The 27,701-nt window shown below is 51.6% G+C and overlaps 14 protein-coding genes across 14 annotated transcripts; 7 read left to right on the plus strand and 7 right to left on the minus strand.

The window, feature by feature from the left end:
• Window positions 1–1,006: 1,006 nt before the first annotated feature.
• On the plus strand, window positions 1,007–2,173 carry SNOG_09922 (hypothetical protein; the record flags this gene model as incomplete). Its single annotated transcript, XM_001800156.1, has 1 exon — window positions 1,007–2,173. One exon carries the CDS (start codon window positions 1,007–1,009, stop codon window positions 2,171–2,173), a length of 1,167 nt encoding a protein of 388 aa, XP_001800208.1.
• A 784-nt stretch (window positions 2,174–2,957) lies between these two features.
• SNOG_09923 (hypothetical protein) lies at window positions 2,958–4,425 on the minus strand (the record flags this gene model as incomplete). The annotated part of the gene is made up of 3 exons (XM_001800157.1): window positions 2,958–4,036; window positions 4,120–4,183; window positions 4,231–4,425. 3 exons carry the CDS (start codon window positions 4,423–4,425, stop codon window positions 2,958–2,960), a joined length of 1,338 nt encoding a protein of 445 aa, XP_001800209.1.
• An 814-nt stretch (window positions 4,426–5,239) lies between these two features.
• On the plus strand, window positions 5,240–6,514 carry SNOG_09924 (hypothetical protein; the record flags this gene model as incomplete). The annotated part of the gene is made up of 1 exon (XM_001800158.1): window positions 5,240–6,514. One exon carries the CDS (start codon window positions 5,240–5,242, stop codon window positions 6,512–6,514), a length of 1,275 nt encoding a protein of 424 aa, XP_001800210.1.
• A 38-nt stretch (window positions 6,515–6,552) lies between these two features.
• SNOG_09925 (hypothetical protein) lies at window positions 6,553–8,648 on the minus strand (the record flags this gene model as incomplete). Its single annotated transcript, XM_001800159.1, has 5 exons — window positions 6,553–6,602; window positions 6,657–6,791; window positions 6,840–7,551; window positions 7,604–8,156; window positions 8,200–8,648. 5 exons carry the CDS (start codon window positions 8,646–8,648, stop codon window positions 6,553–6,555), a joined length of 1,899 nt encoding a protein of 632 aa, XP_001800211.1.
• A 351-nt stretch (window positions 8,649–8,999) lies between these two features.
• SNOG_09926 (hypothetical protein) lies at window positions 9,000–10,214 on the plus strand (the record flags this gene model as incomplete). The annotated part of the gene is made up of 1 exon (XM_001800160.1): window positions 9,000–10,214. The coding sequence occupies one exon, from the start codon at window positions 9,000–9,002 to the stop codon at window positions 10,212–10,214; it is 1,215 nt and encodes a 404-aa protein (XP_001800212.1).
• Window positions 10,215–10,216: 2 nt separating this feature from the next.
• SNOG_09927 (hypothetical protein) lies at window positions 10,217–10,654 on the minus strand (the record flags this gene model as incomplete). Its single annotated transcript, XM_001800161.1, has 1 exon — window positions 10,217–10,654. One exon carries the CDS (start codon window positions 10,652–10,654, stop codon window positions 10,217–10,219), a length of 438 nt encoding a protein of 145 aa, XP_001800213.1.
• A 480-nt stretch (window positions 10,655–11,134) lies between these two features.
• SNOG_09928 (hypothetical protein) lies at window positions 11,135–12,575 on the minus strand (the record flags this gene model as incomplete). Its single annotated transcript, XM_001800162.1, has 2 exons — window positions 11,135–12,340; window positions 12,399–12,575. The coding sequence occupies 2 exons, from the start codon at window positions 12,573–12,575 to the stop codon at window positions 11,135–11,137; spliced, it is 1,383 nt and encodes a 460-aa protein (XP_001800214.1).
• A 342-nt stretch (window positions 12,576–12,917) lies between these two features.
• Window positions 12,918–14,350, plus strand: SNOG_09929 (hypothetical protein; the record flags this gene model as incomplete). Its single annotated transcript, XM_001800163.1, has 4 exons — window positions 12,918–13,050; window positions 13,124–13,594; window positions 13,645–13,762; window positions 13,815–14,350. 4 exons carry the CDS (start codon window positions 12,918–12,920, stop codon window positions 14,143–14,145), a joined length of 1,053 nt encoding a protein of 350 aa, XP_001800215.1. The 3' UTR covers window positions 14,146–14,350.
• Window positions 14,351–14,625: 275 nt separating this feature from the next.
• On the minus strand, window positions 14,626–15,571 carry SNOG_09930 (hypothetical protein; the record flags this gene model as incomplete). The annotated part of the gene is made up of 2 exons (XM_001800164.1): window positions 14,626–15,343; window positions 15,404–15,571. The coding sequence occupies 2 exons, from the start codon at window positions 15,569–15,571 to the stop codon at window positions 14,684–14,686; spliced, it is 828 nt and encodes a 275-aa protein (XP_001800216.1). The 3' UTR covers window positions 14,626–14,683.
• A 218-nt stretch (window positions 15,572–15,789) lies between these two features.
• SNOG_09931 (hypothetical protein) lies at window positions 15,790–15,989 on the minus strand (the record flags this gene model as incomplete). Its single annotated transcript, XM_001800165.1, has 2 exons — window positions 15,790–15,832; window positions 15,913–15,989. 2 exons carry the CDS (start codon window positions 15,987–15,989, stop codon window positions 15,790–15,792), a joined length of 120 nt encoding a protein of 39 aa, XP_001800217.1.
• Window positions 15,990–16,966: 977 nt separating this feature from the next.
• Window positions 16,967–19,440, plus strand: SNOG_09932 (hypothetical protein; the record flags this gene model as incomplete). The annotated part of the gene is made up of 2 exons (XM_001800166.1): window positions 16,967–19,409; window positions 19,433–19,440. 2 exons carry the CDS (start codon window positions 16,967–16,969, stop codon window positions 19,438–19,440), a joined length of 2,451 nt encoding a protein of 816 aa, XP_001800218.1.
• A 667-nt stretch (window positions 19,441–20,107) lies between these two features.
• Window positions 20,108–21,070, plus strand: SNOG_09933 (hypothetical protein; the record flags this gene model as incomplete). The annotated part of the gene is made up of 3 exons (XM_001800167.1): window positions 20,108–20,341; window positions 20,711–20,796; window positions 20,986–21,070. The coding sequence occupies 3 exons, from the start codon at window positions 20,108–20,110 to the stop codon at window positions 21,068–21,070; spliced, it is 405 nt and encodes a 134-aa protein (XP_001800219.1).
• Window positions 21,071–22,338: 1,268 nt separating this feature from the next.
• SNOG_09934 (hypothetical protein) lies at window positions 22,339–23,857 on the minus strand (the record flags this gene model as incomplete). Its single annotated transcript, XM_001800168.1, has 4 exons — window positions 22,339–23,031; window positions 23,104–23,155; window positions 23,215–23,597; window positions 23,651–23,857. 4 exons carry the CDS (start codon window positions 23,855–23,857, stop codon window positions 22,339–22,341), a joined length of 1,335 nt encoding a protein of 444 aa, XP_001800220.1.
• A 1,829-nt stretch (window positions 23,858–25,686) lies between these two features.
• On the plus strand, window positions 25,687–27,633 carry SNOG_09935 (hypothetical protein; the record flags this gene model as incomplete). The annotated part of the gene is made up of 1 exon (XM_001800169.1): window positions 25,687–27,633. The coding sequence occupies one exon, from the start codon at window positions 25,687–25,689 to the stop codon at window positions 27,631–27,633; it is 1,947 nt and encodes a 648-aa protein (XP_001800221.1).
• Between the last annotated feature and the right edge of the window lie 68 nt (window positions 27,634–27,701).

The raw sequence follows: 27,701 nt of genomic DNA on the forward strand, positions 1-27,701 counted from the left end.
AGTATGGAATGTAGGTTTTGGTTTGTTTTGGTTTGGTCAGCCGTGATGACGCTATGCCCGGAGCGGCTGGCGTCACGGGCCCTTGTTTCTGCTGCGCCCCCACTTCACTCCTCAACTGATTACCAATTCGCTCTCCGCATGCTCCGCCGTGCATGCTTGTACATAGTTGCCTGAAATCTCACTTGGCGTAACACATGCATAACCATTGTACATTAGTCATCAGCACGGACTAAGCTACCCCTCTTTGCTGGAGGACATACTCGTTGCCCGGGTGGGCCCGGGTACTGTAGCCTATCCATCGCTGCTATGGCTTGCGTTTGGGCGATCCGGTAGAATAGCCAGGTAGCCAGTAACTTGTGGGGGGTGACGCCTGTGCGGAAGCCCCGAACAAGCGCAAATCGCTCCTCGCCAACACCCTGGAATCCTCCAGCCCTACATTGGTAGGACCACAAACATGAGCTCTGCTGCTGCCGTCACTTAGCAGCCTCAGATTCTTTCTTGAAGTCAACACACATCTTATTAGCGGATTACACGTGCCCTGAGAAACAGATCCAACAATGAGATCTCATTTTTTCCTTGTAGTAGGAGCCGCTCCATTTGCCACCAGTACTGTGGATGCAGCAAGCCCTTGTGTAAGGACTGCTGCTTTGTCGTCGACCTAATATCACGCTGAAATCTACGCAGTGCACCACGCTTGCCAGTCTTGGAAGCTTTCGCCAGAAGGTGTTCTTACCGGAATCAGAGATCTACAATGAACGCCTAGAGTCCATCTTTTCACGGAGTGCACGCCAAGCTCCTTGGTGCGTCCTGCTCCCTGAGTCGGCCCAGGATGCATCCGAAATCATGAAGACTGTAAGCAAACTCAAGTGTCCGTTCGGCATTCGGAGTGGCGGGCACGGCATGCACCGCTTGTCGAATTCTGTCGAAGGTGGCATAACAATCGATTTCGGTATGGTTATCCCCAGTACGAGAAAGTGGATGAACACTGAAATTTTCTGCGGCCCGCATGAACGCGACAAATTATGACAAGCAGAAGGGAATTGTATCAATTGGCCCTGGGATGAGATCAGGCCACATCTACGACGAGATCATGGACGATGGCATCGTCGTCACTGCAGGGCGCGTCGCCCCAGTCGGAGCAGCAGGCTTCATCGCAGGCGGCGGCATCTCGTATCATTGGCCTAGCCATGGCTGGGGATGCGACAACGTCATCAACTTTGAAATGATACTCGCAAACGGAACGATTCTCAACGCCAACGAGCAGCAGAACCGTGATCTGTGGGTTGCGCAGCGTGGTAGCAGCGGGAACTTTGGCCTGATCACCCGCTACGACATGCGCGCGATCTCCTACGCGAATCCGAAAGTTCCTGTAATATGGGCCGGCGCCATCGAATATGACTGGAGCGCGAAAAGGGAGTTCGTTGACCGCTGGGTTGCCTTTACCAAGCGCCACGCCTTGGACATGAACAGCTCCTCCATGTTCCAGTTCCAGTACGACACCACGAGTAACAAGTGGCAGCTCATCACCATCGTCTCCAACACCGCGAACATCGCCAATGCGAGCACACTGGAGCCCATCATCTCCATGGACAAGCAACTCAGCAACGACCTGCGCTCCGACACCATGGGCAACTTTACGCGCGAATTCTTCGCAGATGTGAACGACAAATACCATATCTGGTTTACCTCAACGTATACTGTGGACCCTGATTTTATCTTGTATACGCAAGAGCAGCATCAATTACTCGTTCAGCAGCTGCGCGTTGCGCTGCCTAACGGTACGCAGTTCACTAGCTTGACCACGCACCACGCTATCACGCCAACCGCGGTATCGCATTCCAACGGTAACAATGTCCTCGGACTGGAAAAACGCGTCGCGAATAACACCGTCGGCCACATGTTCCTCATCTGGGTGCAGCTCAAGACCGCACAGGACGAAGTGATTGCTCTGCCTATCGTGCAAGCGTGGCATAAGAAACTTGAGAAGGAGGGGAATAGGCGGAGGATTAATTGGAACTGGGAGTATTTGAACTATGCACATGGGCTGCAGGATCCGGTTAGGACATATGGCGAGGAGAACATTGGGAAGCTGAGAAAGGCATCGAAGAAATATGATCCGGAAGGTGTATTTCAGAGGCTGAGAGGGTCGGGGTTTAAGATCCCGGTTAACTGAGTAGGGGGATATTTAAGGGATTTGTATATGGGGTAATCACGATACGTAGATGAGTAGCGGCCTTCGCCCATAAAATTGAACAAACGCTTTTCCAAAGAGGAAATGATCATTGTTTATAGTAGTCTAGAGAAAGAAGGTTGGAATAGTGTAGAATACAAACTTCATATATGCTCTACAATGTGAAACATCCGTCTACACCCTCTTTAAGCATGAAAATATTTGAAGGCTTGCACGTTTGTTCACTACCAGCTATCCATGTTACATCTGACTACAAATGTCTTCACACTATTTCGATGATCTGTACTGAGAGATCTCTCAATGCTGAACATGGTTAATCACATCGCTGACCCTAGATAACATAGTGTTTTCAAGTTACGCTGCCAACTTCAGTAAAGCTTTCGACGCTAGTTGACAAATTAGTAAGAAACAGGAATGTTAAAGAAATACTTACATTCAGAAACAAGGATCCGATAAAAGCCAGTGCTGAGCCAGCAACCATGACGAAGAACACATCGCGGAGTGCAAACGTGATTTGCTCCACAACTTGGACCTGTACCGTAGAACCAAGGCCCTTGTAAATTGCACTATGAGTTCCTGTCGTCAATTGGATGACGTCGCTTAACGGCATATCAGGCAATATCTGGCTAATCTTTTGCGCCCCGATGTTCTGAAATATTGTTCCTGATATGCTGAGCATCACAATGAAGCCCATCTGTTGGCCTGCTCAGATGTCAGCACAGATTTTTCACTGCTTTCCATGTGTATATACCGATAGATAAAAAGCTTATACCGTCGCTAAGCTCAGAGATTGGAAGAAGGTTTTGGATGACTGAGAAGCCTGCGGAAAAGAAAGCTCCACAGCCACTTCCAATGAGTAGCGTGGCGCCATAAACATATGCTTCGGAGGTTGACGCATCGATGACACCTTTTTGCAGTTAGTTATCATGCTAGTTACAAGATGGAAGTTATTACTCATGAGGGTAGTCCCCACCAAAACCATGGCAGTCCCAAGGACATACCATGGCATGTGATAACCCAATTTGGGCATCAAGGCTCCGTTCAAAATAGAAAAGAATATCAGGCCGGCAAGGAAGGGCATGAGCCTTGCACCAGCTTTCAGAGGCCCATCGTTGCGTGTAAATTGGAACAGCAGTGGGATGTAATAGAGTGTCGTCACCATGCACCCCGAGGCCATAAACAGTGCGAGCTCCAGTAGGTTGAGCTCCAGCCGCTTCATCAAATGTAGAGGGTACAATCGATCTCGTAGCGTGACTGTGGGGTGATAAATTGTGACGAACAGGAAGACGATGAGAAGAACGCCTGAGAGAGTCCAAAGAAGAATCTCTGACGCGCTGCTCCACGAATACACAGTCCCACCAAAGGTAAGACCCAAAGACAAACAGGTTGCGCCACCCATGAAGATGACTATCCCAAGCCAATCCTGCCTACCCATCTTCTCTTTAAAGCTCAAATCTTTTGCCGGATCAATATTAGGCAGATACAAGATCAGCCACGGCGCAGTGAAAGCCGCGAAGACAATGTTGATGTAAAATGCCCATCGCCATGTCGCACTGCTCTGTGCAAATGCCCCGCCGATGAGGGGTCCCACGACGGAGCCGACGGACCATGTAGCAAGTACACCCGAGATGTAGATGGGTCGCTCGCGCGTGCTAGTGGTAATGGAGACATAGGTTACGGCGCCTGCGTAGCATCCGCATGCGCCAATGCCCTGCAGCACTCGTCCGATGATGAAGGCGTCCATGCTGGGAGCGGCGCCGCAGACAGCGCTACCTACCTCGAAGAGAGTGACGACACCAAGGAACAACCACTTGACATTGAAAACGCCGAATGCTTTGCCGCTAGCTAGTATTAGCTGATATCGGACTATATCGCTGGGTCGACTTACATGGGTAGTATCGACAGAGCTCCAAGAAACATGCCCACACCAATCCATGGTAACTTTTCGGTCTCGCCAAACGTTTCGATTATCTGAGGCTGGATGGCTGCAACCTGGGTAAGGTTAGAGCAGTAAAGCGTGTCTGAAACGCACAACTGACAATGGTTCCGTCGAGCGCATAGAAGAGCACGGTAGAGAGCAAAGAGCTATAGGCCAGGAACCACTTGAAGCCATGCAAGGTGCGCACTGGCCCTGGTTCTTCATCTTGCAGAAGGTTCGTTTGAAACTGTGTGGTATCTTCTGGAGACTTCTCTGAAGAAGGTGGCAAAGCGGGTTCGAGGTCGTGCGTGGACATATCGAATTCGTCCAAAGCGCTATGCAGTGATCGATGAACGAGAGTGGAATGTGGCAGTCGTTGTTTTGATGTGAGCTGCCAAGCGCTATGAAAAAATTAGTAACACACTTCCACAAACGAAAAGTCAAATACTCACCCTGCTTTCCAGTGTGTTTTGGTCTTCGTTGCTGAATCTCGAGCGAAAATTGTGAGGTGGTTTGGGGGTAGAAGGGGAAGCAGGCGTACCTCGTAACAACACCCGAAACGATGTTTCAATTTCCTGCACGGGCGCTGATTAATCATGAAAATGGCAATCTTGTGGAACGAGGTAGATGGTGCGTGCGCTGCCTGAGCGCGTGCTTGTGTAAGTGTGTTTGGCTTCTGTCATAGCCAAGCACGTATGAGCTGTTGCGATTTGTCAGCTATTATACTGACTGTCAAGTGCAACGATTTAGCCCCAGCCGGTAGCTACCTATAAGGTTTACATGCTGAAGCGGAGCAAGAGATGTTCCGATTGGCTGATCATACCTGAATGACGTGCGTCGCTCTTATTATATAAGTCGTTATTTAGATGGTAGTGCGAATCGTAGGCCTTCAGCTTCTCGTAGCATGCATGAAAAACATGCTGACTACGGGCTGGAGTTGGATCGATACACCTGAGGAGCACCTGTACCGTGCATGACGGTGTAGTAACCCGGACGGCGCAGTGTGCCACTCTACTAAAACTTCAACTAAACTTTAAACACGCGACATCGCTATTAATATAAGTTATTACTTTTAGAGTCTACTCCTCCTTCTTTTCTTCATTCTGTTATACTTTTTACTTCTGACTACAATGTTCCAACAGCATAGATCTTTAGTCGAGTGTGCGCAGAGAATCTTAACCGCCGCGAAAGAGATAGAGCAGAGAGACAGCAACTCGGACCTTGTAACACAGTCTCGTAGAGCTATCGCAGAAGCTACGCAGGAGTTACAGAACATCGTTCTCACACCATCAGAACTCCTCGAGCACCATCAAATCAACTACCAAAACCTTTCCTGCTTGCGATGGCTCATTCGCTTCAACATTTTCAACCTCGTCTCCGCTGACGGGTCGCCAATGCCGTACTCAGAACTTGCCATGCTTGCGGGCGTTCCCCTTGCGCGCCTACAATCCGTCGCGCGCATGGCGATGACCAGCGGTCTCTTTGTTGAACCATCACCGGGCCTCATTTCCCACAGCGCATTGTCGGCACCCTTCGCGACGGACGAATCACTTCGCGATTGGGCGCGCTTCATGACAACGTACAGTGCCCCGATGGCCAGCGGCATGGCCGAGGCAACGGTGCGGTGGGGCGAAACATATGCGAAGCATCAGACTGCCTTCAACGTCTCGTTTGATACGGAATTGCCGTGGTTCGACTACGTCAAAGCGACACCAGGACTGCCTGAAGAGTTTGCAGGCTACATGCGCGCCATGGGGCACAGCACGAGCGGACGGCTGCAGCACCTGGTCGAAGGATTCGACTGGGCGTCTTTGGGTCGTCATGCAGTGGTCGTTGATGTTGGCGGGTCCACGGGCCAGGCGTCTATTGCACTGGCTGAAGCATTCCCAGACTTGCAGCTTGTGGTGCAGGACCTGCCTGAAGTGGTCGCTGTAGGAGCGGGGATGCGCAGGAATGTGGGTGTCAATAAGGGTTCGGAGTCCGAAGTTACTGCAAGGATTGAGTTCGAGGCGCATGACTTCTTTGATCCGCAACCAGTAGTCACGGGTGCGGCAGCACCTGCGGTTTATCTGCTGAGGAAAATATTGCACGATTGGCCGTTTGAGCGCGCAAGAGTCATTTGCCAGCATCTTGCTGATGCTTTGCTCGCGAACCGGAACCCTGATGCTATGGTTGTCATCATGGACACGATTCTACCGCCGCCTGGCACTGTTGGACATTTGCAAGAAGCTGGACTACGTGTGCGTGATCTGACTATGGCGCAGTGCTTCAACAGCAAAGAAAGGGAGCTATTGGAGTGGGAAGAGCTTCTGGGAAGCACGTCTCCGCCATTGATCATCAAGTCGTGGAAACAGCCATTGGGTAGTGCTATGGCTGTCATGACAGCTGCGATCAAGCCATTTTGATTTGGGTATCGCGCCAGCTATGTGTGAATCAAACCAATCTATCCACGCAAGTCTATAATGTCCTTCGCAATCTTCGCCGCAAGGGCATCTGCTACTTGTCAATTGTGTTCGTCAAAGTGCATGCATTGATGGCATCACTTACAAACAGTAGCCTGTGGATGTCCCGGTGGGAGAAACGGCAACACCGAAGCGTCGACGATACGCAGGCTTTGCGTTCCAAAAACACGCCCTCGCGCATCGACCACTGCGCCAGACTCCGGTGATTTTCCCATCTTGCCTGTGTGTACTTAGCTCAGGCCCTCCAAGTAGCGTAGATGAAACTTACATGTGCAAGCAGCGTGGAAGAGCTGGATGGCTGTCTCTCTAATCGCGTCAAGTATTCCTTCGTCACTACTAACGTTCAGTCCAGGCAGCACTTCTTCCACCCATACGCCTTTCATCGCATCTGTGTTCATCATCTCGCGTAACCGCTTGAAGGCCAGAAGACTTAATTCTTGGTCTGCAGGATGCGTCAACCAATTTGGATTGATAACAGGAGGCACGGCTGTGTCAATGCTACTGATCGTAATGTTACCGCGGCTTTGCTGAACCAATATAGCACCCGCCGGCGACGCATACATGAATGGCGTATCTGGCGCGCCCGTGATGTAATTTTGGTTATTGCCGCTGTACGCATCTAGCATGAGGAACTCAAACGTTGGCCAGTCTGGAGTTCGGGACTTGATAGCATCGCGCGCATAGTCGCTGAGGCCTTCCGCTGTTGGATTCAGTCTCTCCCATGCGAGAACTTCGCCGCCGGGATTGCTGAGGATTCCTGTGCCGTTTTTGGCGTATTCACTCATTGCTCGGGCGAGAAAGGTTGCATTTGATAGCGCAGAATGTGTTATTGGCGTCACATGATAGCTGGCTCCGAAAAGGAGATGGTCTTCCAGATTCTGGCCAACACCTTCGAGTTCAGACACGACTGTGATGTTGAATCGCTTCAACGTCTCGTGAGGTCCAATCCCTGAGGCCATGAGCAGCTGTGGTGATTGAAACTACTGGCAGTCAGCACTTCTATGGAATGTTCAAAGCCATCGTCCGACTCACTGTCCCAGCGCAGATAATGACTTCTTTTGATGCCATCAAAGCCACTTCTGAGCCATTGCGATCGACAACCGCCCCAACAGCCAGAGTCCCATCAAATAAGACGCGTTTCGTGAGAGTACGGGCGTAAATACTCAAGTTACTGGTATCCTCCATACCACTAAGAAAAGCATTTGAGCTTGTCCTGGTATTTCCATCTGGGTTGATGGTGTTGGCCGAGTATTGGACGCCAGAAAGAATTCCACTGACAAAGTCGTTGGCTACTGGTAGGCCGAGTTCCTCCCATGCAGCTTTAAAATACGACGACACAGGATTCACCCAGTTATCTGAGAAAGAAACATGTAGCGGTCCGGATCCTGCCGTGAACGCGCTCGTTGCTGGCGGGACCGATGCATTGCTTGGCCGAATAGCATTATTTGGGGGCGTGTAATTTACGTTTTGCCTATAAAATGGAAGGAAGTTGTCGAACCTGTACGATGCGTCGTCTAAAATTGAAGCCCATCTATCAAGCGCTTCGACCGTCGGTCGTTGATAGGTGAAGTAGTTTCTTGCAGAACTACAGCGCAGTTAGACGAACAGGGGACAGAACTGCAGAATACATGCCTGCCACCGAGCGTTTTGCCGCGGGCATAATGCAACCTCCTGTTGTTGAGACCCTGTCGTTCATCAGCGAAGTAACCATGAAAAGCAGCAGAAGCATGTAGACATCACGCACCGCTTGTGGGGTAGTGACAAACCCCCAGTCCACTGCGGGGAGCACATCGTCCGGGCTTGCGCCAGCCCCATAAATCGCAAAAGCGGGCGTTGTGCCGAGATCGCCAATATCGTCTTCGTAAACCCCACCTGCTTCGACCAGCGCGACCGAGTAGGATGCTCGAGCTAGGGTGGTGGCTATGACCATCCCCGCAGTACCGCCGCCAATAACAACGTAGTCAAACGTTGCATCACGGACTTGACGTGAATCTGCACGGCTTGTTGGTTTAATTGGGGTCGATGTGGATATGGATGCCAGGATGAGTCCCACGACCAATGTGAAAAGGGGCGTCATGCCGAAGGCTGCCAAATGCAATATGGGTGACAAAAGACTGGTAACTTTCTGGGATTCAATTGCATAGATGGACGGACAAGTTAATAAGGTTACCTGCTGGGTACATAGAACCCACACCTGAAGTCAATCACCAAGAACTAGCAACTTAGCCACTTACTATTCGTGGACGGCGTGTTCAAGCTGCGATTTAATGCGCTATACCTAGACGCCTTTCGGTCTCCGTAAAATCCTCAAAACGAGGCTTAGCTGTCCATATCACACGTAAGATCCTGCCTATTTAACAAATCGATATCACTCTATCCCTGTTGCAAGGGAGCCTACCTATCTACTAGAAAAGACCCGCATTTCAACATGCAATCACCACACGTCATCGTCATTGGGGCTGGCGTAGCAGGACTGGCGGTTGCACAAGGCCTCAAAAAAAGGAACATCACTTTCTCCGTGTACGAACGCGATGGTCTGCTGGACTCTCGTCGACAGGGCTATCGGATCAAAATCAGCGGCGAGCTAAAGGACAAGCTTGTCAAACTTCTTCCAGCCGAGATTTTCAAAATCGTTGAAGAGACAAGTGCTCGGACTGTCTTGGGCGAAACGAACATCAACGCTTCCAGCGGCTCCATCACAGCCTCTCGCAGAGGCCGAGTTCCTCCCGGTGCTGCGACCCCTCTTACGATAGACCGGGGTCTGCTGCGCCAAGCTTTGATGACTGGGATCTCAGAATTTGTACACTTTGGCCACGAATTCGAGCGCTACGAGGAAGCTACAGCGGACGACACCGAAGGCCCAAAAGTGTGCGCATTCTTCGCCAATGGAAGCTCGAAGTCAGGATCAATGCTTCTTGGAGTTGACGGCTCCAAGTCTCGTGTTCGTCAGCAGCTAGTTCCAGGCCCTCAGTATATACAGGATACCGACACATGCTGCGTGTACGGGAAAACACAGCTGAGCGCTGAATTACAGGAGCAATGTCCAGAGTCACATCGCCGGTGGCTGACAGTCGTGAAGGATGAGGCGCCCTTTACCCAGAACATCATCTTCGGTGATGGGCCCGTCGTCATGGTGCTGGAACCGTGTCGATTCTCTAACCGACACATGTACACCCAGCTTCCAGAGGACTATGTGCATTGGGGCATCATGTTTCGACCAGGTATGCTGCGAGTGCAGGCGAAAGAGTTGGATTATGTGCTACGGGATGGGGCTAAGCTTGCTCTTGGTCTTACGGCTGATTGGCACCAATCTATCCGCTGCCTGGTCGAGCTGCAAGACAGTCAGCTGACTGTGGCAATGCGGGTCTACTCATCTCCTATCAATATTCCGGTCTGGAGATCCTCTGCCGTGGTGACCATTTTGGGAGATGCCGCACATACCATGTCGCCTGCGGGCGGAGTGGGCGCTGTCGCGGCCTTGCACGATGCTTGTGCAGTCGTGGATATGATTGTGAATGATAAGATTTCCGTGGATACTATAGCCAGACTCGAGCAAGGCATGCGGAGTTCTGCCGAGATCATGCTGCAAAGAACAGACGCAGCGAGTAGATGTATGCTAGGTATCGGTCTAGCTGCATCATAGAGTTAGGTCGCCTTGGAGTGAATCTGGTGGGAGGCTTTGATGATGCGCGACCGTTCTAGATAGTATCCAATACCGATCATAGAGAAGAGAACAGCGCAAATGTACAGTTGAGGAAATCCCTTGCCAAACTCGGGGTCGACGGGCAGGGCGCCAGGGTACACCGCGGCACTAAGCTGCGCTACCCAGTTCAGACTCAGCAGCAGGATGACGAAGTGGAGCGAATCTTTTTTATTGGCGATGGGCCGGATGAGATGATAGAGAGCGCTGAGACCAAGCAGCAGACCAGTGCTCATCGTTTGACCGTTGTGGAACTTGGCATGGGGCGGCCATTTTGGATTGTAGACGTGGGTGTGGTCCCAATCAGCAATGAAGCCGCCAATGCTAGTGATTATGGCGACTGAACCGAGCAAGAATCTTCCCAACGTCAGTGTCGTTCCCATGTCGGAGGAGATTCCCAGTCTCTGGGGGCGTAATATTCGACAAGTCTGCTTCTCCGAGACTGCCTGTCCTCAGCGCCTTGATATCAACTCCTTGGGCTTGTTATCGAATGCCCAGTCTTAACTTGGGCTCGTGGGGCGGAGTGTTTGTGTTGCGCACATAGATGAACAGGTGGTCGTGCAGCTCGCATGGATAAGTAGGTAGTCGCGCGGCTAATTAGGATAAGTAGGGAGTCGTGCAGCTCACATGGATATAAGTACGCCTGGCTGACAGCGGACGAGAAGAACGAAAACGGTTCAGCTAATCGGGCAGTGGGGGCCGAGTTTCACTCTTGGCGATACATGCGGAAAGCACCAATAGCAGTCATGTGATAAAGTGATTCCGGTGAGCTCCACATGCGCATAAGCCCCAGGCGATGACCGACCCCCGCCGGTTTCCGCCCCGCTTTAGATACAGCAAGCAATGCATCCAACGTTCATTACCTATTCCAGCAGCCGGGTTGTGAAGAGACCACTGGGGTCCCACTTCTGTTTAAGCGCCCTAAGCTTCGATAGCTTGCCCACGTCACGGAACGATAGCGCCAGCGGGCCGCTGCGGGTCGCGTTCTGGAAGTCAATGTACTCGGCGTGGTCCGGGCCGCGCATGGCTGCAATGGCTCTGTCGCTAAAGGCGTCGACCTTTGCGCGGTTGGCGACATCCGTGTGCCAGATGAAATTGTTCATCCACAGGCGCACATCGTGCAGACTGCTAGCTGTGGGTAGCGCGGGCGCAGGTGCCGGTCGCGCGTCCCACTGGAAATTGAAAGAGGTACTGATGGCATCCGGACACTCGCGCACCATCTCCTGCCACAGCTCCACCACCTGCAGAAAAGCCGCGGCGTCGAAGCGACGGAGCCCGACGGTCGCGAAGCGCTTGAAGTCGCCTTTTGCGTTGAAGGCATCGCGCCCATCGCTGACATTTTGGATCGGCACAGGCCCACCTTTGGCGACAAGTGGCTGCAGATCGTATAGTGGCTGATACGCCTTTGCCGCATCCGCCGGGTCACCTGTCAGACGGGCACCCACCACCAGTGCCGGCTGGCGTTGCGGCGGTGGCGCCATAACCATCAGCAGTCCGGCAGTAGCATACGTGCTGTCGTCGGCTAGCTTCTCCATTGCCGACGCCACTTCTGCCGCTCTCGCGAGGGGGAAGACAAACATGCCGCTCCATATCATCCCCTGCTCGTTTCCCAATCTGGCAAATGGGTACACCCGGATCGTAAGCTCCGTGATCAATCCGAAGTACTGGCCAGCTCCTCGTAGCGCCCACAGTAAGTCTGCTGCTTTTTCTTCGCTAACCTCGAGCACCTCGCCCTTTGCGTCGACCATGCGAGCGGAAAGGATCTGGTCTGAGCCATACCCTACACAAGACGTGACGACTGATGCCCCGCCATTCAGGAAATACGGTATCGCGCCAACAGGGTTGCCGTTGCCCAGAGCGGTAAACAGCCCTTGCTCAGCCAAGGCAACAGCCACCTGCTTGGATACGATGCTACCTCGCAGTGTAGCCTTGCAGCCGACCGCATCGATGTCGATGCCGCTGTACTTGCTGAGGTCGATGATAATGCCGCTTTGATCGATGGTGCTCCACTCGCTATGTCCGCCGCTCTTGGTAACGAAGGGCACTGCTGACTCCACGGCCCATTGCACCTGTGCATGCGCTTAGTTATCTCCTGCTGACTGTGGGTGCAGGTGTGGAGAAACATACCGTCCTTTGAATCTCCTCCTCAGAAGTTGGCAGAACAATAGCCGCCGGTGTTTTGCGGCCAACGTCAGTCCATCGCTTCGCGTACTCGATGAATGCCTGGTCATGCTGGTCCGTCAAGATAGACACGTCCGGGCCTAGCAGCGCCTGGAGCTTGCCGACTTTTTCGAAGATGGCCATGACTGAATGCCGCAAGGAAAATAGTCAATTTGAATACTGTCGTAAACCAATGTTGGGCGAAATTGTTTGTTGTATTGAGAGCAACTGTGCCGCTATATAGATCATGACGAGGCTAAGCCTCAATAGGCAATGGACTAGCTATGGCAGGCCTAGTGCGGCACAACAGTGAAGTGTGCATTGACTGGTTTGCCCGGCCAGCAGTCAGCGCGAAAATGAGAGGCAGGGTTACGCACATAATCCCCGTGGGCGGTATCCCCAGCGCATAAGCACCGGAGAGCCTGTTGGTGCTAATGAGATAGTGGGCTGTGTAACCCGACGAAGGCGGGCTTACGCTTACAAAGTATGGCGACCCAGCAGGTTCGCCAAAAAACACCGTCTTCGTTCTGCGCAGTCTTCGCTATGGCATATGGTGGTGACCACGATCGGCGCGCGTTTGCCATTACCATTAACTGGGTATTCACTTGCATCTCGCTATGTACGTAGGCCGCCACGGCCATTATACAACCTTTGCGCAACCCTTGCGTAACCCTTGCTCATTACCTCTCTAGGTACTGTCACGCTCCGATTCGCCTCGCGAAGACTCCTAGAGGGATCGCGTCTAGAAATTGACGACGGCATGATAGTCTTCGCCATGCTCGTTGTTCTCGCGCGAACGATTTGGTTGTCGGTCAATGTTTCTATGGGGTTTGGTCGACACTTGACCGACCTCCTCAAGGAAGATCCCGCAAATGCCCTGAGATTATCTCCGTCGTCCTACGGTCTCACAGTCCTGAGTCTATGGACGTTTGTGATTCCCAAGATACCCGTCGTAGCGCTGCTCACACGTTTGTTCGTCATTAGCACCAAGCGGCTCGGTCGGATACTCTGGACTATGTTGGCTGTCCTCATCGTCTGGAATAGCATCATGACCGTCATCGCGTTCGCCAAATGTGACCCTGTGCGGAAGAACTGGCAACCTGCGCTTCCCGGAACATGTTTGAATCCAAAAATATATCTTTACATGGGTTACTTTTCTGGAGGTCGGTTGAGTATCCTGTTCCATTGATGATCCTCCACTAATAGAATGCAGCATATTCCGCATTCCTCGATTTTGTCTACGCGATCTATCCAATGGTGAAAGTGTGGCAGCTTCAGATGGAACAGTCTAGAAAGACACTCATTGTGCTTTCCTTCAGTCTTGGGATACCGTATGTGCAAGCAACTGAACCCCTCAAGTCTCACGCTGATGCAACCGTCTAGCGCTGGAATTGTTTCCATCGTCAAAATCACAACGATCGCATCCCTACTTGAAGCCGGTGACCCAACATGTAAGCATTCAAGACTTTTCACCTCTCTGCAGTACAGCCTGACGCGACCTAGTCGCAACCGTTCCGCTCGAAGTCTGGAATGTCGTGGAATCCTCGGCTCTCATCATTGCAGCCAATGTACCCATGACGAAACCTATCATGTCACTGGCGTTTTCTCGTCTCAAGCGCTTTACCTCTTACATCAGCAGCTTCGCTTCAAGAGACAGCCAGGGTGGTTCAAAACTCAGCACGTTGCCTTCAAATCCATCGGGATCTGGAAGTAAACGCATGTCGGCGTTGCGCCAGGGATGGCAGCGGCAAGACAGTAGGGAGGACTTTTTGTTGGAGGATACTAGGCTTACGAGCGTCGTTACGAAGTGAAGGGCGTGGGTAATGTGACCTCGGTGTCACTTTTTCGTGTAATAGGTAGGATGAAGGAGAATGCTAGGCGTACGGTCGTAACAATTCTCTAGAGGAGTGTGCTTACAATTGCGCGGCCACGTTGTCAATGTCTTCGTGAAGACCGCGTTTGATGGCAATGGGAAGGTGAGGCGGATAGCGTCAAGATACGCCAGGGCTAGTGACTGCTGGAAATGCTCATTTCTGCCTGTGTCATTCTTTGTCGATTATATAATGAAGCCATTGTTAATTTTGCCTTTTCAGTGCAGACCGTGTGAGTTGCCAGCACGTAACCAGGTCGTTCCGACAACCATCTCTCTCAGTACGCAATGAAAATTCGCAAACCGCACAGTAATAGCGCTCATGAAATTCAACTAACAATTTCACCAATAGCATTTTTTGTATGAGCAACTCGGTGGACTACTACGTCGACAGGCCCCAGCCCTCGTACACCTTACCCAAACTGCCCCTCCAAACATCCACACCGACCTGGCCAAACCCGACCCCAATCTCTTTCTTTGGCCCGCCATCTGCATCCCCCTGCTCCAACGCCTGAAAAAAGCCATCTACAAATTCATTCAACGGCATTGCGGGGAACGCCTTCTCGGGCCCACCCTGCATAGCGACCGTAGCCTCGCGATGCTCGCGATCGAGCCCTGTGTCCGTATACGGCGGCACAATCTCCACAACCCTCATATTCCGCTGTGCTTCCGCGGCTTGGAATCCGAGCTGCTGGCGTAAGGCTAAGGCTAATGCGTGGATACCGGCTTTGGAAGCGCAATAGGTTGGATAGAAGCCCAGAGGGACATATGCGAGACTGGAACTCGTGATGAATAATGTCGTCTGTGTTCCTTGGAGAGCTAGAGACAGCAGATGCGGAGCAAACGCTTGCACTAGCAGCGCAGGGGCCGTGAGGTTTGTACTGATTTCGAGTGCGATGGACGTGGCACTGATGCTGGTGGGGTCGAAAAGGCTGAAGGACTTCTGGATGCCCGCGTTGATAATGACGGTATCGAGGGTGGGGAATGAAGCAAGGATCTCTTGCGTGTTGCTAGTGAGCGATGTGATGTCGGTGATGTCGAACTATTTGAGTGTCGTGTTAGTTGGTGCGTACTGTATCAGGATTGGATGCTGGTAGTTTACCGCCCGTGTCTCCAGGCCGATCAGTTGCTCGGCCAGCTCTTTGAGCTTTTCTTGGTTCCGTCCTGTAACAATGACCTTCTTGCCGAGCCCATGGAAGCGACGCACAAGCTGTTCTCCGATGCCTGCGGTACCGCCGATTACTAGTACCGTATTGATTCGTGCTGCCATGTTGGTGACTGCGAGTAAGCTAGATGTCGCTAGCACAATTCACGTTCAAATTGGTTTTATGTCTGAGCATCCAGTGCGCGGAGTGCTTTGCGATTTTGCAGCGTACGATCTCGATTGGCAGTCTGACCCCTCTTTCAGGTGCGGCACAGTCAAGCAGGGCTCACCCTTTTCTTGGCCGCATATGTCGGGTTTTATTGGCAAGTGGTGGTGTCACCTTACTACCTCGAGGGTTCAGGCTTTCGGTGCCCGAATTTTGAGTACCTTATCTATGTGCATGCTGATCGCGACACACCCACAACTAGTATTCGGCAGGGTTGAAGGTGCATGCATAAACTACCTACGATTTGCCCCGCCACACAACAACATAATCAAGCTTGAGGTAGAATGTTAATCTGCGGAGAATGCGCTGTCTGCGCATGTTGGACTATGCAAGCTGGGCATCAGTCTACAATGTGTGGGCTATGACAAATAGCCACATGATAAACGTGGTAGTATATGTTGTATATTGGTCTCTGTAGACTCTAGATCATATGAAAATCGCTCTTCACTAAAGATATCGATGCAATGTCTAGTATAACGACGGTTTACCTGTTTGGAGATCAAACGGACGATGCCCGTTCGTGCATCCGCAACATCCTTTGCACTGAACAGGGCCCCGTCCTGGAATCCTTCCTCCGACAATCCTATGGGCTTTTACGAGCAAACATCTTGAGCCTCGGCGAGAATGAAGCGCCGAAGTCGAATTTTGGATCGCTCCTGGAGCTTTTGGATGCAGAGTTTGAAGGTGCCCCAAGGGTAGCGACGGAACACGCTCTCACGAGCATTGCGCAATTTGGTGTGTTCTTCATCGAAACCCATCTTTGTAGAGGGCACTATCCCTCTGCGAGAGAAACGTACTTGATGGGACTGTGTAGTGGCTCTCTCACGGCTGCAGCTGTGAGTTGCTGTCGCTCAGCAACAGAACTGCTGCCTGTTGCTGTCGAAGTCACAGGCTTGTCTTTCAGATTGGGTTTATTGGCTTCGGAGACTGGTGACTTGTTTCTTTGCAAACCTGCTGTCGGAGATCGTTCCTGGGCTATGACTATGCCTGCCTCCCTATCCGACCTCATCGACGAATATATACGGACTGTAGCATCAAAGGTGAGTGAGAAGTGATCTTTCAGAGCTTGGGATCGCGATTTTAACACTTGCAAGGATATTGTGAAAGCCTCAATCCCGTATGTGGCTGTCAAATCGCCCAAGGCCGTGACTATTTGTGGTCCTCCGCATGTCCTGGCGCAAATGGCCAACAGTGAAGAATTCGCGACAATGACTACAACATCCTTGCCGATATATGCCCCATACCACGCTGAACACGTCTACAACTCTTGTAGTATAACAAAGCTCCTACGCGGAATGCGGCTCAATGTGGAGACCTTTGCCAAGTCCATCCCCATCATCCTGAAACAAACGACTGCGAATGAAGTTGGTGGCGTCAACCTTGTGCAGATGCTTTCAGCCGCAATTGAGTCAATCTTGATGCAGTGCATGGACATCACAGAAATGACTAGTGAGCTCAGCATTCAACTTCAGAATGGGTCAACAGAATTGCGTATCATACCCATCGTGAGCGGAGCAGCTCCCATGATACAAGACATACTCAGGTCGAAGACAAGCATACCCATCAAGATTGAGAAGCCAAACTTGGAACTCGTGTGCGACACTGGAAACAGGGGCACTAGATGCAAGATCGCCATCGTCGGGTCATCGGGTCGCTTTCCACAAGCTGATAACAACGAAGCTTTCTGGGATCTGCTAGTGCAAGGAAAAGACGTCCACAAGCCGGTTCCAGCCTCGCGTTGGAGTTCAAGTTCCCACGTCGATACTTCAGAGAGACCAAAAAAGAATACGAGTGCGACACCGTATGGTTGCTGGCTTGAGAATGCTGGACTGTTCGATGCTAGGTTCTTTGGCATGTCTCCTCGTGAAGCGGAACAAGTCGATCCCGCCCAGCGCCTTGCACTTATGGCGACCTACGAAGCGCTTGAAGACGGCGGGATTGTTTCGGGCCAACGGTCGGCGCAACCAACGCGTGTGGGAGTGGCATTCGGAGTGACGAGCAATGACTGGATGGAGACGAACAGTGCTCAGAATATCGACACGTACATGATACCCGGCGGCAACCGAGCGTTTATCCCCGGGCGAATTAACTATACCTTCAAATTCAGCGGTCCTAGCTACGCGGTCGACACAGCCTGCTCTTCGAGTCTAGCTGCGATTGATGTCGCGTGCCGAGTGCTCCGGATGGAGGAGGCAGACACTATGATTGCTGGCGGAGTGAATATCATTACCAACCCAGATTTTACCGCAGGGCTTGACAGAGGGCATTTTCTCTCGAGGACGGGGGGTTGCAAGTCATTTGACGACGAGGCAGATGGCTACTGTCGCGGAGAAGGAGTTGGAGTCGTCGTCTTGAAGCGTTTGGATGACGCTATTATGGATGGCGACTCGATCAAAGGCGTTCTTGTCGACATCCGCACCAATCACTCCGCTGAGGCAGATTCCATCACGCGACCACATTCAAAAGCGCAGAGCGATCTCTTTGCCAGGCTGCTGAACGGCTTGAGTCCGGCGAAGATCAGCTATGTCGAGATGCATGGGACAGGAACACAGGTTGGAGACGCAACTGAGATGTCAAGCGTTTTGGACGTCATTGCGCCTAGTCGCGGACCTCGTCGTCGAGCGCGGGAAGAAGCTGTGCATCTAGGGTCAGCTAAAGCTAACGTTGGCCACGGTGAGGCGGTCGCAGGTGTCACCAGCTTCATCAAGCTGCTGCTAATGCTCGAACATGATACAATACCGCCACATGTTGGCATTAAGACGCGTCTCAATCGCCGATTCCCGAAAGACCTGGCGGATCGAGGGGTCCGTATTGCATCAGCACCGGTGCCCTGGAAGCGGCGTGGTGCAGCACCTCGCTTCGCATTGGTTAACAATTTTAGCGCTGCGGGAGGTAACACTGCTTTGCTACTTCAGGATGCGCCTGCGCAAGAGAAGCCAGTCATCACGGGAGGCATACGGCCGGTCTTTCCGGTTGTCATCTCTGCTAAGACCCGGTCAGCACTGCATGCCAACGCCCGAGCGCTTCTCTGCTTCCTTCAGAAAGGCCACAAGGACTTGCCATCCCTGTCTTACACGACCACTGCGAGACGCATGCACCACTCGCATAGGCTTTCTTTCAGTGTATCATCTGTGGAAGAGCTTATTTCCAAGCTTGTTGCTATCTCGTCGCAGGCCACGGACTCCCAATCGAGTAGCCGTCCGCCTTCAGTATGCTTCGTCTTCACTGGGCAGGGTGGGCATTACTTGGGCATGGGCCGAGAGCTGTACCACACAAACAAGGCTTTCAGAACCGATGTCCAGCGCTTCGACACCCTCGTGAAAGTTATGGGATTCAAGCCTTTCCTTCCTTTGATCCACAGCAACACAGGGGATGTCTCCAACTTCAGTGCTGAGCAAACCCAACTAGCACACGTCAGTCTGCAAATGGCATTATGCAGACTTTGGAACTCCTGGGGCATAGTTCCTTCCAGCGCGATGGGCCACAGCCTGGGGTATTATACTGCTCTCAACGTGGCAGGCATCCTCTCAGATTCCGATACTTTGTTCGCGGTTGGCACGCGGGCCCGCTTACTGCAAAATAAATGCAAGTTAGGTACACACTGTATGCTGGCTGTCAAAGCGAGCAAGGACGATGTCGAGCACCTGTTGCCAGCTGCTGCTGCTGTTGACATCGCATGCGTTAACGGGCCTCATGATGTCGTCTTGAGTGGAAAGCGGATAGATATTGAAACAGTAGGTAAGAGTTTGCAAGAACAGCAGATTCATAGTGTTGTGCTGGACACCCAGTTTGCCTTCCACTCTTCACAGGTTGATTGCATTTTAGAGGACTTTGGGAAAGCTATGCAGGCCATCAATCTTGAGGTTGCATGCATTCCTATCCTCTGCCCTCGAACAGGAGAGCTCATCCAAACCGGAGAAATCTTGGATCGAAGACAATTGGTTCATCATTGCAGAGAGACGGTAGATATCATATCCGCTATAGAAGCTGCAAAACGTCAAGGAGTTATTACCAGCTTCACGCGCTTTCTGGAGGTCGGCCACAACGCAACCGTTACATCAATGCTCAAGGCCACGTTAGGAAAGTCATGCCATGCTAAGTCATCACTCAGAAAGAACGTACACAACTGGAAATCTTTGACTGAAACGGTGGCATGGCTATACGAAGCTGGCGCGAACGTTCAGTGGGCACGATTCCATCGCGACTGCGGGTCGTCTCTCGAGGTTGTTCACCTTCCACACTATATCTGGGACCTCAAAAACTACTGGATACAATATGTCAATGACTGGTCTCTGCGCAAGGGGGAGCCCGCCCTGACATGCTCATGTAGCAGCCGACCAACTCTTTTGAGCAGCGTAATACACAGAGTTCAGGGGGAACGCATCGAGAGACTACCAGCTACCATCGATATACAGTCAGATCTCAGTAGGCCAGAAATGCGTGGTATTGCGCATGGGCACAAAGTCAACGGTTTGCCATTGTGTACCCCGTCAATCTACGCCGAAATAGCCTTCACTATCGGCCATTATGTACAAAAGATATTTCCCGACCAACTATCCTCGACTCAAGTATCCATCGAGAATATAAATATTATCAAGGCTCTGGTTGCGACACTTGAGGAACCGCAGTGGCTGCAGACTCTCGTGAAGGTGGACGAGCATCTGCACACAGTATGTAGCTTCTCAACAGTACAGGAAGATGGGACTATCATCATGCACCACGCGGATTGCGTAATTGGCTATGATGCGCCTTGCTCCGATACAGCGACAGAAGAAGACGCTATACAAATAAACAGCGCAATCAAGACAGTTCGCGCTGGGTTGGCAAGCGGTAGTGCCTATCGGTTTAACCCTACCATGGTCTACAGGATGGTTGCGACACTAGCAGAGTTCGACCCAGCCTATCGAGGACTGCAAGAGGTAGTCCTCGATAGCAAAAACATGGCAGCCACCAGTGTGGTATCCTTCAACGCAACGCCGGAAGATCAAAGCTGTCAATCCTTCACGATCTTGCCGACTTACATTGATTGTTTCTCACAGGTAGCCGGCTTTATCATGAATGCACACGATGCGTCAGACCTCGAGAAGGAATGCTTCGTGAATCATGGTTGGGGATCTTTGACGATGTATGCGGAATTGAAAAGAGACTCGGTGTATGAGTGTTATGTGAAGATGGAGAAAGGAGAGGGCAGTATATGGAGGGGGAAACTGACTGTGGTCTGCGGGGACATACTGGTTGCAGCTTTTGACGACCTCACGGTATGTTCTTGATCTTGCTCTCGTTGAACATTCTACTGATAACAAGCAGTTACAAGGCGTGCATCCGAAAATTCTCCATCGCGTTCTATGCTCAGCACAGAAATCCCAGATGCAGAGATCGCAATCATCTCCAAAGCGTGAAGTGGATAATACACTAGAAGATCCATTGCTAGTGGCCGCCACCTGCACCGACGTCCATGAAGGAATCTCTAGTCTTGGCTCATCACTTGATCGGCTCGTCGGTATAGTCTCGGAAGAATCTGGAATCGAAAGGAAAGAACTAAACGATGATGTTGAACTTGCAGGACTGGGCATCGACTCGCTCTTATCTCTCCTCATCGCCAGTCGACTGAAAGACGATCTCGATTTCGATCCCGGTTCGGGGATCACATTCTTCGATGATTACAGAACCTTGGGGCAGCTCAAAGGCGCATATGCGAAGAGTAAAGGCTATTCCCCTGATACAACATCATCGTCAAACTCGGAAAGGAAGGAAACGATGGGCATCGAAACGCCATTGACGTTATCGGAGTCTGGATGCTCAACAGGCGCTGCTTCACCATACCACAGCCCGGAACGTCCTGTCACATCTTTGGTTCTCCAGAGAGCTTCGGCTTTGGATAGTAAGATCCTGTTTCTCTTTCCAGACGGCTCAGGCTCTGCATCATCGTACACATCACTCCCACCCGTCTCACCTCACCTCACTGTCGTAGCGCTTCTGAGTCCGTACCGCCATGATCCGGAGAACATGGCCTGCACACTCGACGCGCTCCTGGTTTCCTACATTATGGAGATCAAACGACGACAGCCAGCCGATGGATACACGTTAGGTGGCTGGTCATCGGGAGGCGTCTTCGCTTTTCGTGCGGCACAGTTGCTTCTACAACAAGGGGATATCGTGCGGGACCTTCTACTTCTAGACAGCCCTCCGTTGCGGGTTGGTGGCGGCCTAGGCCAGCTGCCCGAGCGGTTTTACAAACACTGTCGCGAAGTTGGAATCTTCGGGCAGATAGCCTCTTCTGGCGAAAAGACAACTAGTAGGAAGCACCCAACTTGGCTGACCTCACACTTCAAGGCGACTGTGAATCTGCTTGCAGCTCATCGCGCGACACCACTGACAATCCCGCATGGATACAGTAAGCCACGCGTATCATTGTGCTGGGCTGGGAAATGCGCGCTTGATGGGATCAGATACAAAGCCTTCGAAATTGAGGCTGGCGACTCTGAAGATGTCAGGTTTCTCGCAGAACCACGACGGGACTTCGGACCAGGGGCGTGGGCCGACCTCTTTCCGGGTATCACTTGCCATGTCACGTTACTAGAACAGTGGGACCACTTCAACATGATGGTAGGCGATGGCGCAAAGGATCTAAGTCATTTTTTTGCGACTCGTATCTAGCTAAGCAAACCTATATGGGAAACCACTGGTTGAACCTCTTCTTTGGGTCGTACTTCTTCTTCAGCGTCGTCAATCTGGGCAGACTTGCTCCATAGATATCCACATTACTCTCATCCCCAAACCCATTGTTGATGTACACTTTCCCAGTGAACTGCTTATTTGACAAGCGCCAGAGCGCGCGCACCGTGTTTCCGTAAAATAGTGCCTTTTGCTCCAACGAGGGATCTGTGTAGAACACAGTGATCGAGGCGTGGAATTTTATTGTGTGGCGCCACGGAATCGCGCTGCTGTCGTCTGGAACAGAGCGTACTTTGTCTAGTGCATAGGCGTTTAGAAGTATACTACTGCGCTCGAAGCCAGGCTGTCGCACGAGTTCCAGCCAGGAGTTGTACACTTGACGCCATATCTTTGGATCCATACGTTCAAGGCCGACACCCCATGTTGGTCTGAGGCCACCCTTGACACATGCGTTGTTAGAACCGTTATTCCATGAAGTGTATGGTGTCATTGTCGTAGCGTCCGAAATGGGGCCAATGTCTAGGAGGGACTGAAATGCAGCGCGGCCTTGGGCGGTGGAGCCATGGTAGAAAGGACTGGCAATGATTATTTGAGAGTTGGTTGCGGCTTGGTTGACGAAAGTGAGCGTCAGGGCCATGGGTGGGCGAAAATGCAGTTTTCCGGCAGCGGTAATAACGGCCTCTAACTGATCGGGTCGGAATATGAGAGAACCAGTCCATGCTAATAGGTCGGATGCGATAACAGGATGGCTACGCACCACCACTGATGTGACGATGCCGAAGTTTGGTGCGGCACCGCGAAGTGCATACCTGCGACCTAGTCAACACCTTTTCAGATTTAGATGGTCTTCGCAAGAGAGGCCTCTTACCAAAGATCGTTGCTAGATGGCTTCACTGTAATCGCATCGCCGAAGGCGTTGACGAAGTTAAGTGAGAGCAGTTCATCTGCACCCAGACCGAACTCGCCTTGGAGCACTCCAATGCCACCGCCCAGCGCTGCACCAAGATAACCAACGCAATTACAACTAGCCGTAACAATAAGAGCGCTGTTCGCAGATGCAGCCGGAATTACATCGCCAGTGAGTGCACCACCGGCCACTATCGCTTGGGTCTTGTCGGCGTTAAAATTGATGGAACGAAGGCGATCGAGATTGATGCCAATATCGTTGCTGCTCATACTGAATGTGGTTGCCCAGCCATTACCTCCATTCTGGGTGAAGAATTTGATGTTGCGATCGATCGCCCATTTAACCTATGCATTGTGAGCACGACTGCGCGGGCGAGTGGATGGAGCGACAGCCGTACAGTGATCTGGACATCGGCTTCTGAAGCTGGATGGACGACTGCACCTGGTAGTGGAGCTTTGTAGTCGCTCCAGCGAGGAGCATCGGTATCGATGACTGCGCCGGACGAAAGCAGAGGCAGGAGAGACGCCGTGTTGACAGCTGCGTAAATTACTTGGAAGAAAGCCGAGGCAATCAGAATACCTTTCAGGAGCTGTAAGAAGATCATTTTTTCCCGGCTATTGAAACCATGTAGGGACGTGTGGATTCTAATACTTCCAAGGTTCGGTTCGCGAGCAAGGGTGCGCTCCACCCGGGTTTGCTTTTGGCCATCAGCCGCCACCAACACCGTACCAGTATCGCTTAAGGCTGTCCTACTTAAGTCGGACATGCGCGGACTTGACGTGTCCGTGCCGCCAGGATTCGTATGCACCCCCCCTAGCTCAAATATAAAGCTGCAATGACAGCTGCAATAGCTGTCGTTAAGAGTTTTTGTTGTATTGTTGTATTGCCATCTCCTAATAGCACAAATACCCAGGGAGCGACCCGCAGTCGGTGAGGGAACGATAGATTTCAGCATCTAGCTAGCTTTTCGATAGGTGTCGGTGAAGTCCTGAGCCCTCAGGGTGATCTAATCTAATATACTGGCTGCTTACTTCATCATCCGATCACGTGCGCAACTACTACACCACAGTATTTGTGTGTATTGAGCTATAGCTATGCATTTAACTCATAATACTATACTGAAGACTTCAATTCCTTTAGTAATACATCTAGGTAGATTTGCAGTTATGTAATGTTAGCTTAGGTAGTAAAGAAGATCGCTTCGAAGGTTAGACAAAATTTAAGCATTAGGCTCTTCCATGACTGAGAGTTTATGTTGTTCGGTAAATGCTTACAGCCTTGGAAACCATTATCTTGGCTTTCGATTCAAAAGTATACAAGCTGTACTGCAACCCGTAGATGACATACGCTCGATCCGCGTTTTCTTTGCAAGGCGCGTCGACTTCCTCGAGCCGTTGATGGTCCCACGGCATGAAGTTGAGATTCAGACGAATTTTCGACAATCAACGTCTGATATACCAGCGACAAGTAATGCCTATAGATTTTAGTTGCAAAGCTCTTGCAGCTTCCGATCTCTTTCTCCATGCCCGTACTTCCAATCTTGTCGCGAGGGGTACAATCGCACATGTAGAAGGTAACTAAGATCCCAGGCCACCACTTGAATTCATATGGACTCTAGTTCGAGTGAACAAAGCGAAGGACCTTGGAAGCAGCGCTGGAGCTATCTTAGCAAACTTCCTTCATTTGAATAGGAACGAGTCGCAATGCTCGTGCACAGCCGCCATAGCTTGCAAGTCTGAATTCAACTCTCAGACGGCTATCTTGATTGATGTGTAGAGACAAGACGACGTTATTGAGGATCTTTTAAAACTCGTTATTGTGACTATGAAATGGAACCAATGATCAGCCTCGGCATACTCCATCTCAATCCGTGTCGAACAGAAACCTAAATTCTTCATCTGCTTGAGGCACATCATCTTACCCCGATACTTGCGCATCAGACTTCACAAAAACCTCCTCGCGCATCATGGTAGCCGTCTCCATCTATAGTCAATTGTTTGGACCTTGCCACGACCGTAATCGAGACTTCGCTTGGAAATCGACTGATTATGTTAAGCTATCTGCTGACCATCAGACAAGCAGGAGTCGGCTTGTCAGCAATACCGGTGTGACTTCAGCTCACGAGTGAACATTAGGAATGATAGGACCACACACATCGCCCCAACCATATCCCCACGACATATGATCATTATTGTCATGAACTACACGCTTGGCATTTCCCAGATCGAGCGTGAATGAAGCGCATCATTGGTGGAGGGCAGAAGGCAAGGGACCTGAGATCACGAATCGTGACCAGCGATACGGCTTCAGCCTCCTTTCTTTCCCATCTGCGACACGCCCTCGCCGAATAAATGCGCAGTATAATGGATCTGCTGATCGATCTATCTTTGTATACGAGGTAAGGCGTCGTCCTCCATGTTACTACGATGAATGATGACGAAGAAGACGACACCACAGCCTTCTGGCAGGTGGCTCAGCTCAGCAAACCTTTCAGGCAACTCCATGAGCATCATGTATAAAGTCCTGACATACGCGCACTTCAACTTTTGTACAACCCCTTCCAAAATCTCACCAAGCATTCATAGGATTGAACTTTTTATCATGACCACACAGCCTCCCTTCGTGCCTCTGCCGCTTCCCCCGGTGGAAGAGTCCAAAGAGTATGGCAAGAACTACATCCTGCACTGGAATCTCTGCGCCCTTGATCTCAACAGAGTATCGCATTCAGTCGCGGGTCCTCAGACTGGACCACCCTTGTCAGCAAGATCTTTGGGCATGTTACACCTAGCGATCCATGATGCGTATTTTGCCATTCAGTCATCCACAGCATTCTCTACCTTCTTGGCAGCCAATGCAGAAGATGCTGAGTTGCGACTCCCTGACCTTAATGGCGCGACAGATGCTCGTCAGGCCGTTGCAGGTGCTGCCTTCACTTTGCTAGGGCTCTTGTACCTACAGGGTGGACCCACAATCTCCAACAATGCGACAGCGCAGCTCCAAGCCGTGCTTGACCGCTTTCTCGCATCTGCACCAGGCGGTGTGGACCAGGCTTCTGGCAGCTACCAGTTTGGAGCGGCGGTAGGCGAGGCCATCTTCCAGCTCCTTTTCCATCCTCCTGGTGTCTCGGCAGACGGGTACCACCCAACACCTGGACGTTACAAGTTCGACGACGAGCCAACCCATCCTGTTGTACTCGTTCCAGTGGACCCCAATGACCCCAATGGTCCAAAGAAAGCAATCAGACAATACCATGGACCTTTTTATGGCAAGACTGCGAAGCGCGTTGCCACTCAGTCCGAACATATGATTGCCGACCCGCCTGGTCTTCGCTCCAACGTCGATGAAGGAGCCGAGTATGACGATGCACTGAGAGACATCATACGCATGGGTGGAGCTATTCCTCTCAACTCGACCAAGCGCAGCCCGGACGATACTGCACGTGGCCACTTTTGGGCGTACGATGGGTCGAATTTGGTTGGCACTCCTCCTCGCTTCTATAACCAGATCATCCGCAACATTGCCGTGCAACACAAGCAAGACGCCGACATCGAGAGTGAAGTCAACAATGCGGATTTCGCGCGTGTCTTTGCCCTTGCAAATGCCGCAATGGCTGATGCTGGCGTCTTTTCGTGGCGCGAGAAGTGGGAGTTCGAGTTCTGGCGTCCACTCAGTGGCGTTCGCGATGATGGTCGTCCAGACCACGGCGACCCTTTCTTCCTTTCACTCGGTGCTCCTTCCACAAACACCAACGACATTCCGTTCAAGCCACCATTTCCTGCTTATCCAAGCGGTCACGCTACCTTCGGTGGCGCGATGTTCCAGATGCTGCGTCGTTACTACAATGGTCGCGTTGGAACCTGGGCTCCAAATGAACCGGACAACATCTGCTTCGAGATGGTGTCTGACGAGTTGAATGGCATCAATCGCGACTTGCGCCAGCCATACGACCCGACTACGCCCATCACGGAGCAACCAGGCATTGTGCGCACACGCATGCCCTACAAGTTCTCCAGTCTTTGGGAAGCCATCTTCGACAACGCCATCTCGCGCGTCTTCCTGGGCGTGCATTGGCGTTTTGATGCCGCCGCTGCGAAAGATATCCTCATTCCCACGGATACGAAGGACGTGTACGCTACTGACAACACCGGGGCGACTGTGTATCAGAATCCGGAGGATATTCGATACGAGACGATGAGCACGAGGGAGGGTCACGAGGGGCTTTTGCCAATTGGTGGTGTTCCTCTTGGTATGGGCATCGCAAATGACATCTGGGAGTCGGGGCTGAAGCCGACGCCTAAAAGCATTCAGCCCGCGCCTCCAGCTGAGCAGTCGAAGGAGGGCGAGCAGGTGGTCATGGGACTACCGAACGCTGCGCCCTAGGCATTTCATAAGCTGACATCTCAGCCCTTGTCTTCGATTGTCGAGCTCGCTTATTGGACGGATCTTAA

This window comes from Parastagonospora nodorum, assembly GCF_000146915.1.
Source record: "Parastagonospora nodorum SN15 chromosome Unknown scaffold_16, whole genome shotgun sequence".
Taxonomy (NCBI): Eukaryota; Fungi; Ascomycota; class Dothideomycetes; order Pleosporales; family Phaeosphaeriaceae; genus Parastagonospora; species Parastagonospora nodorum.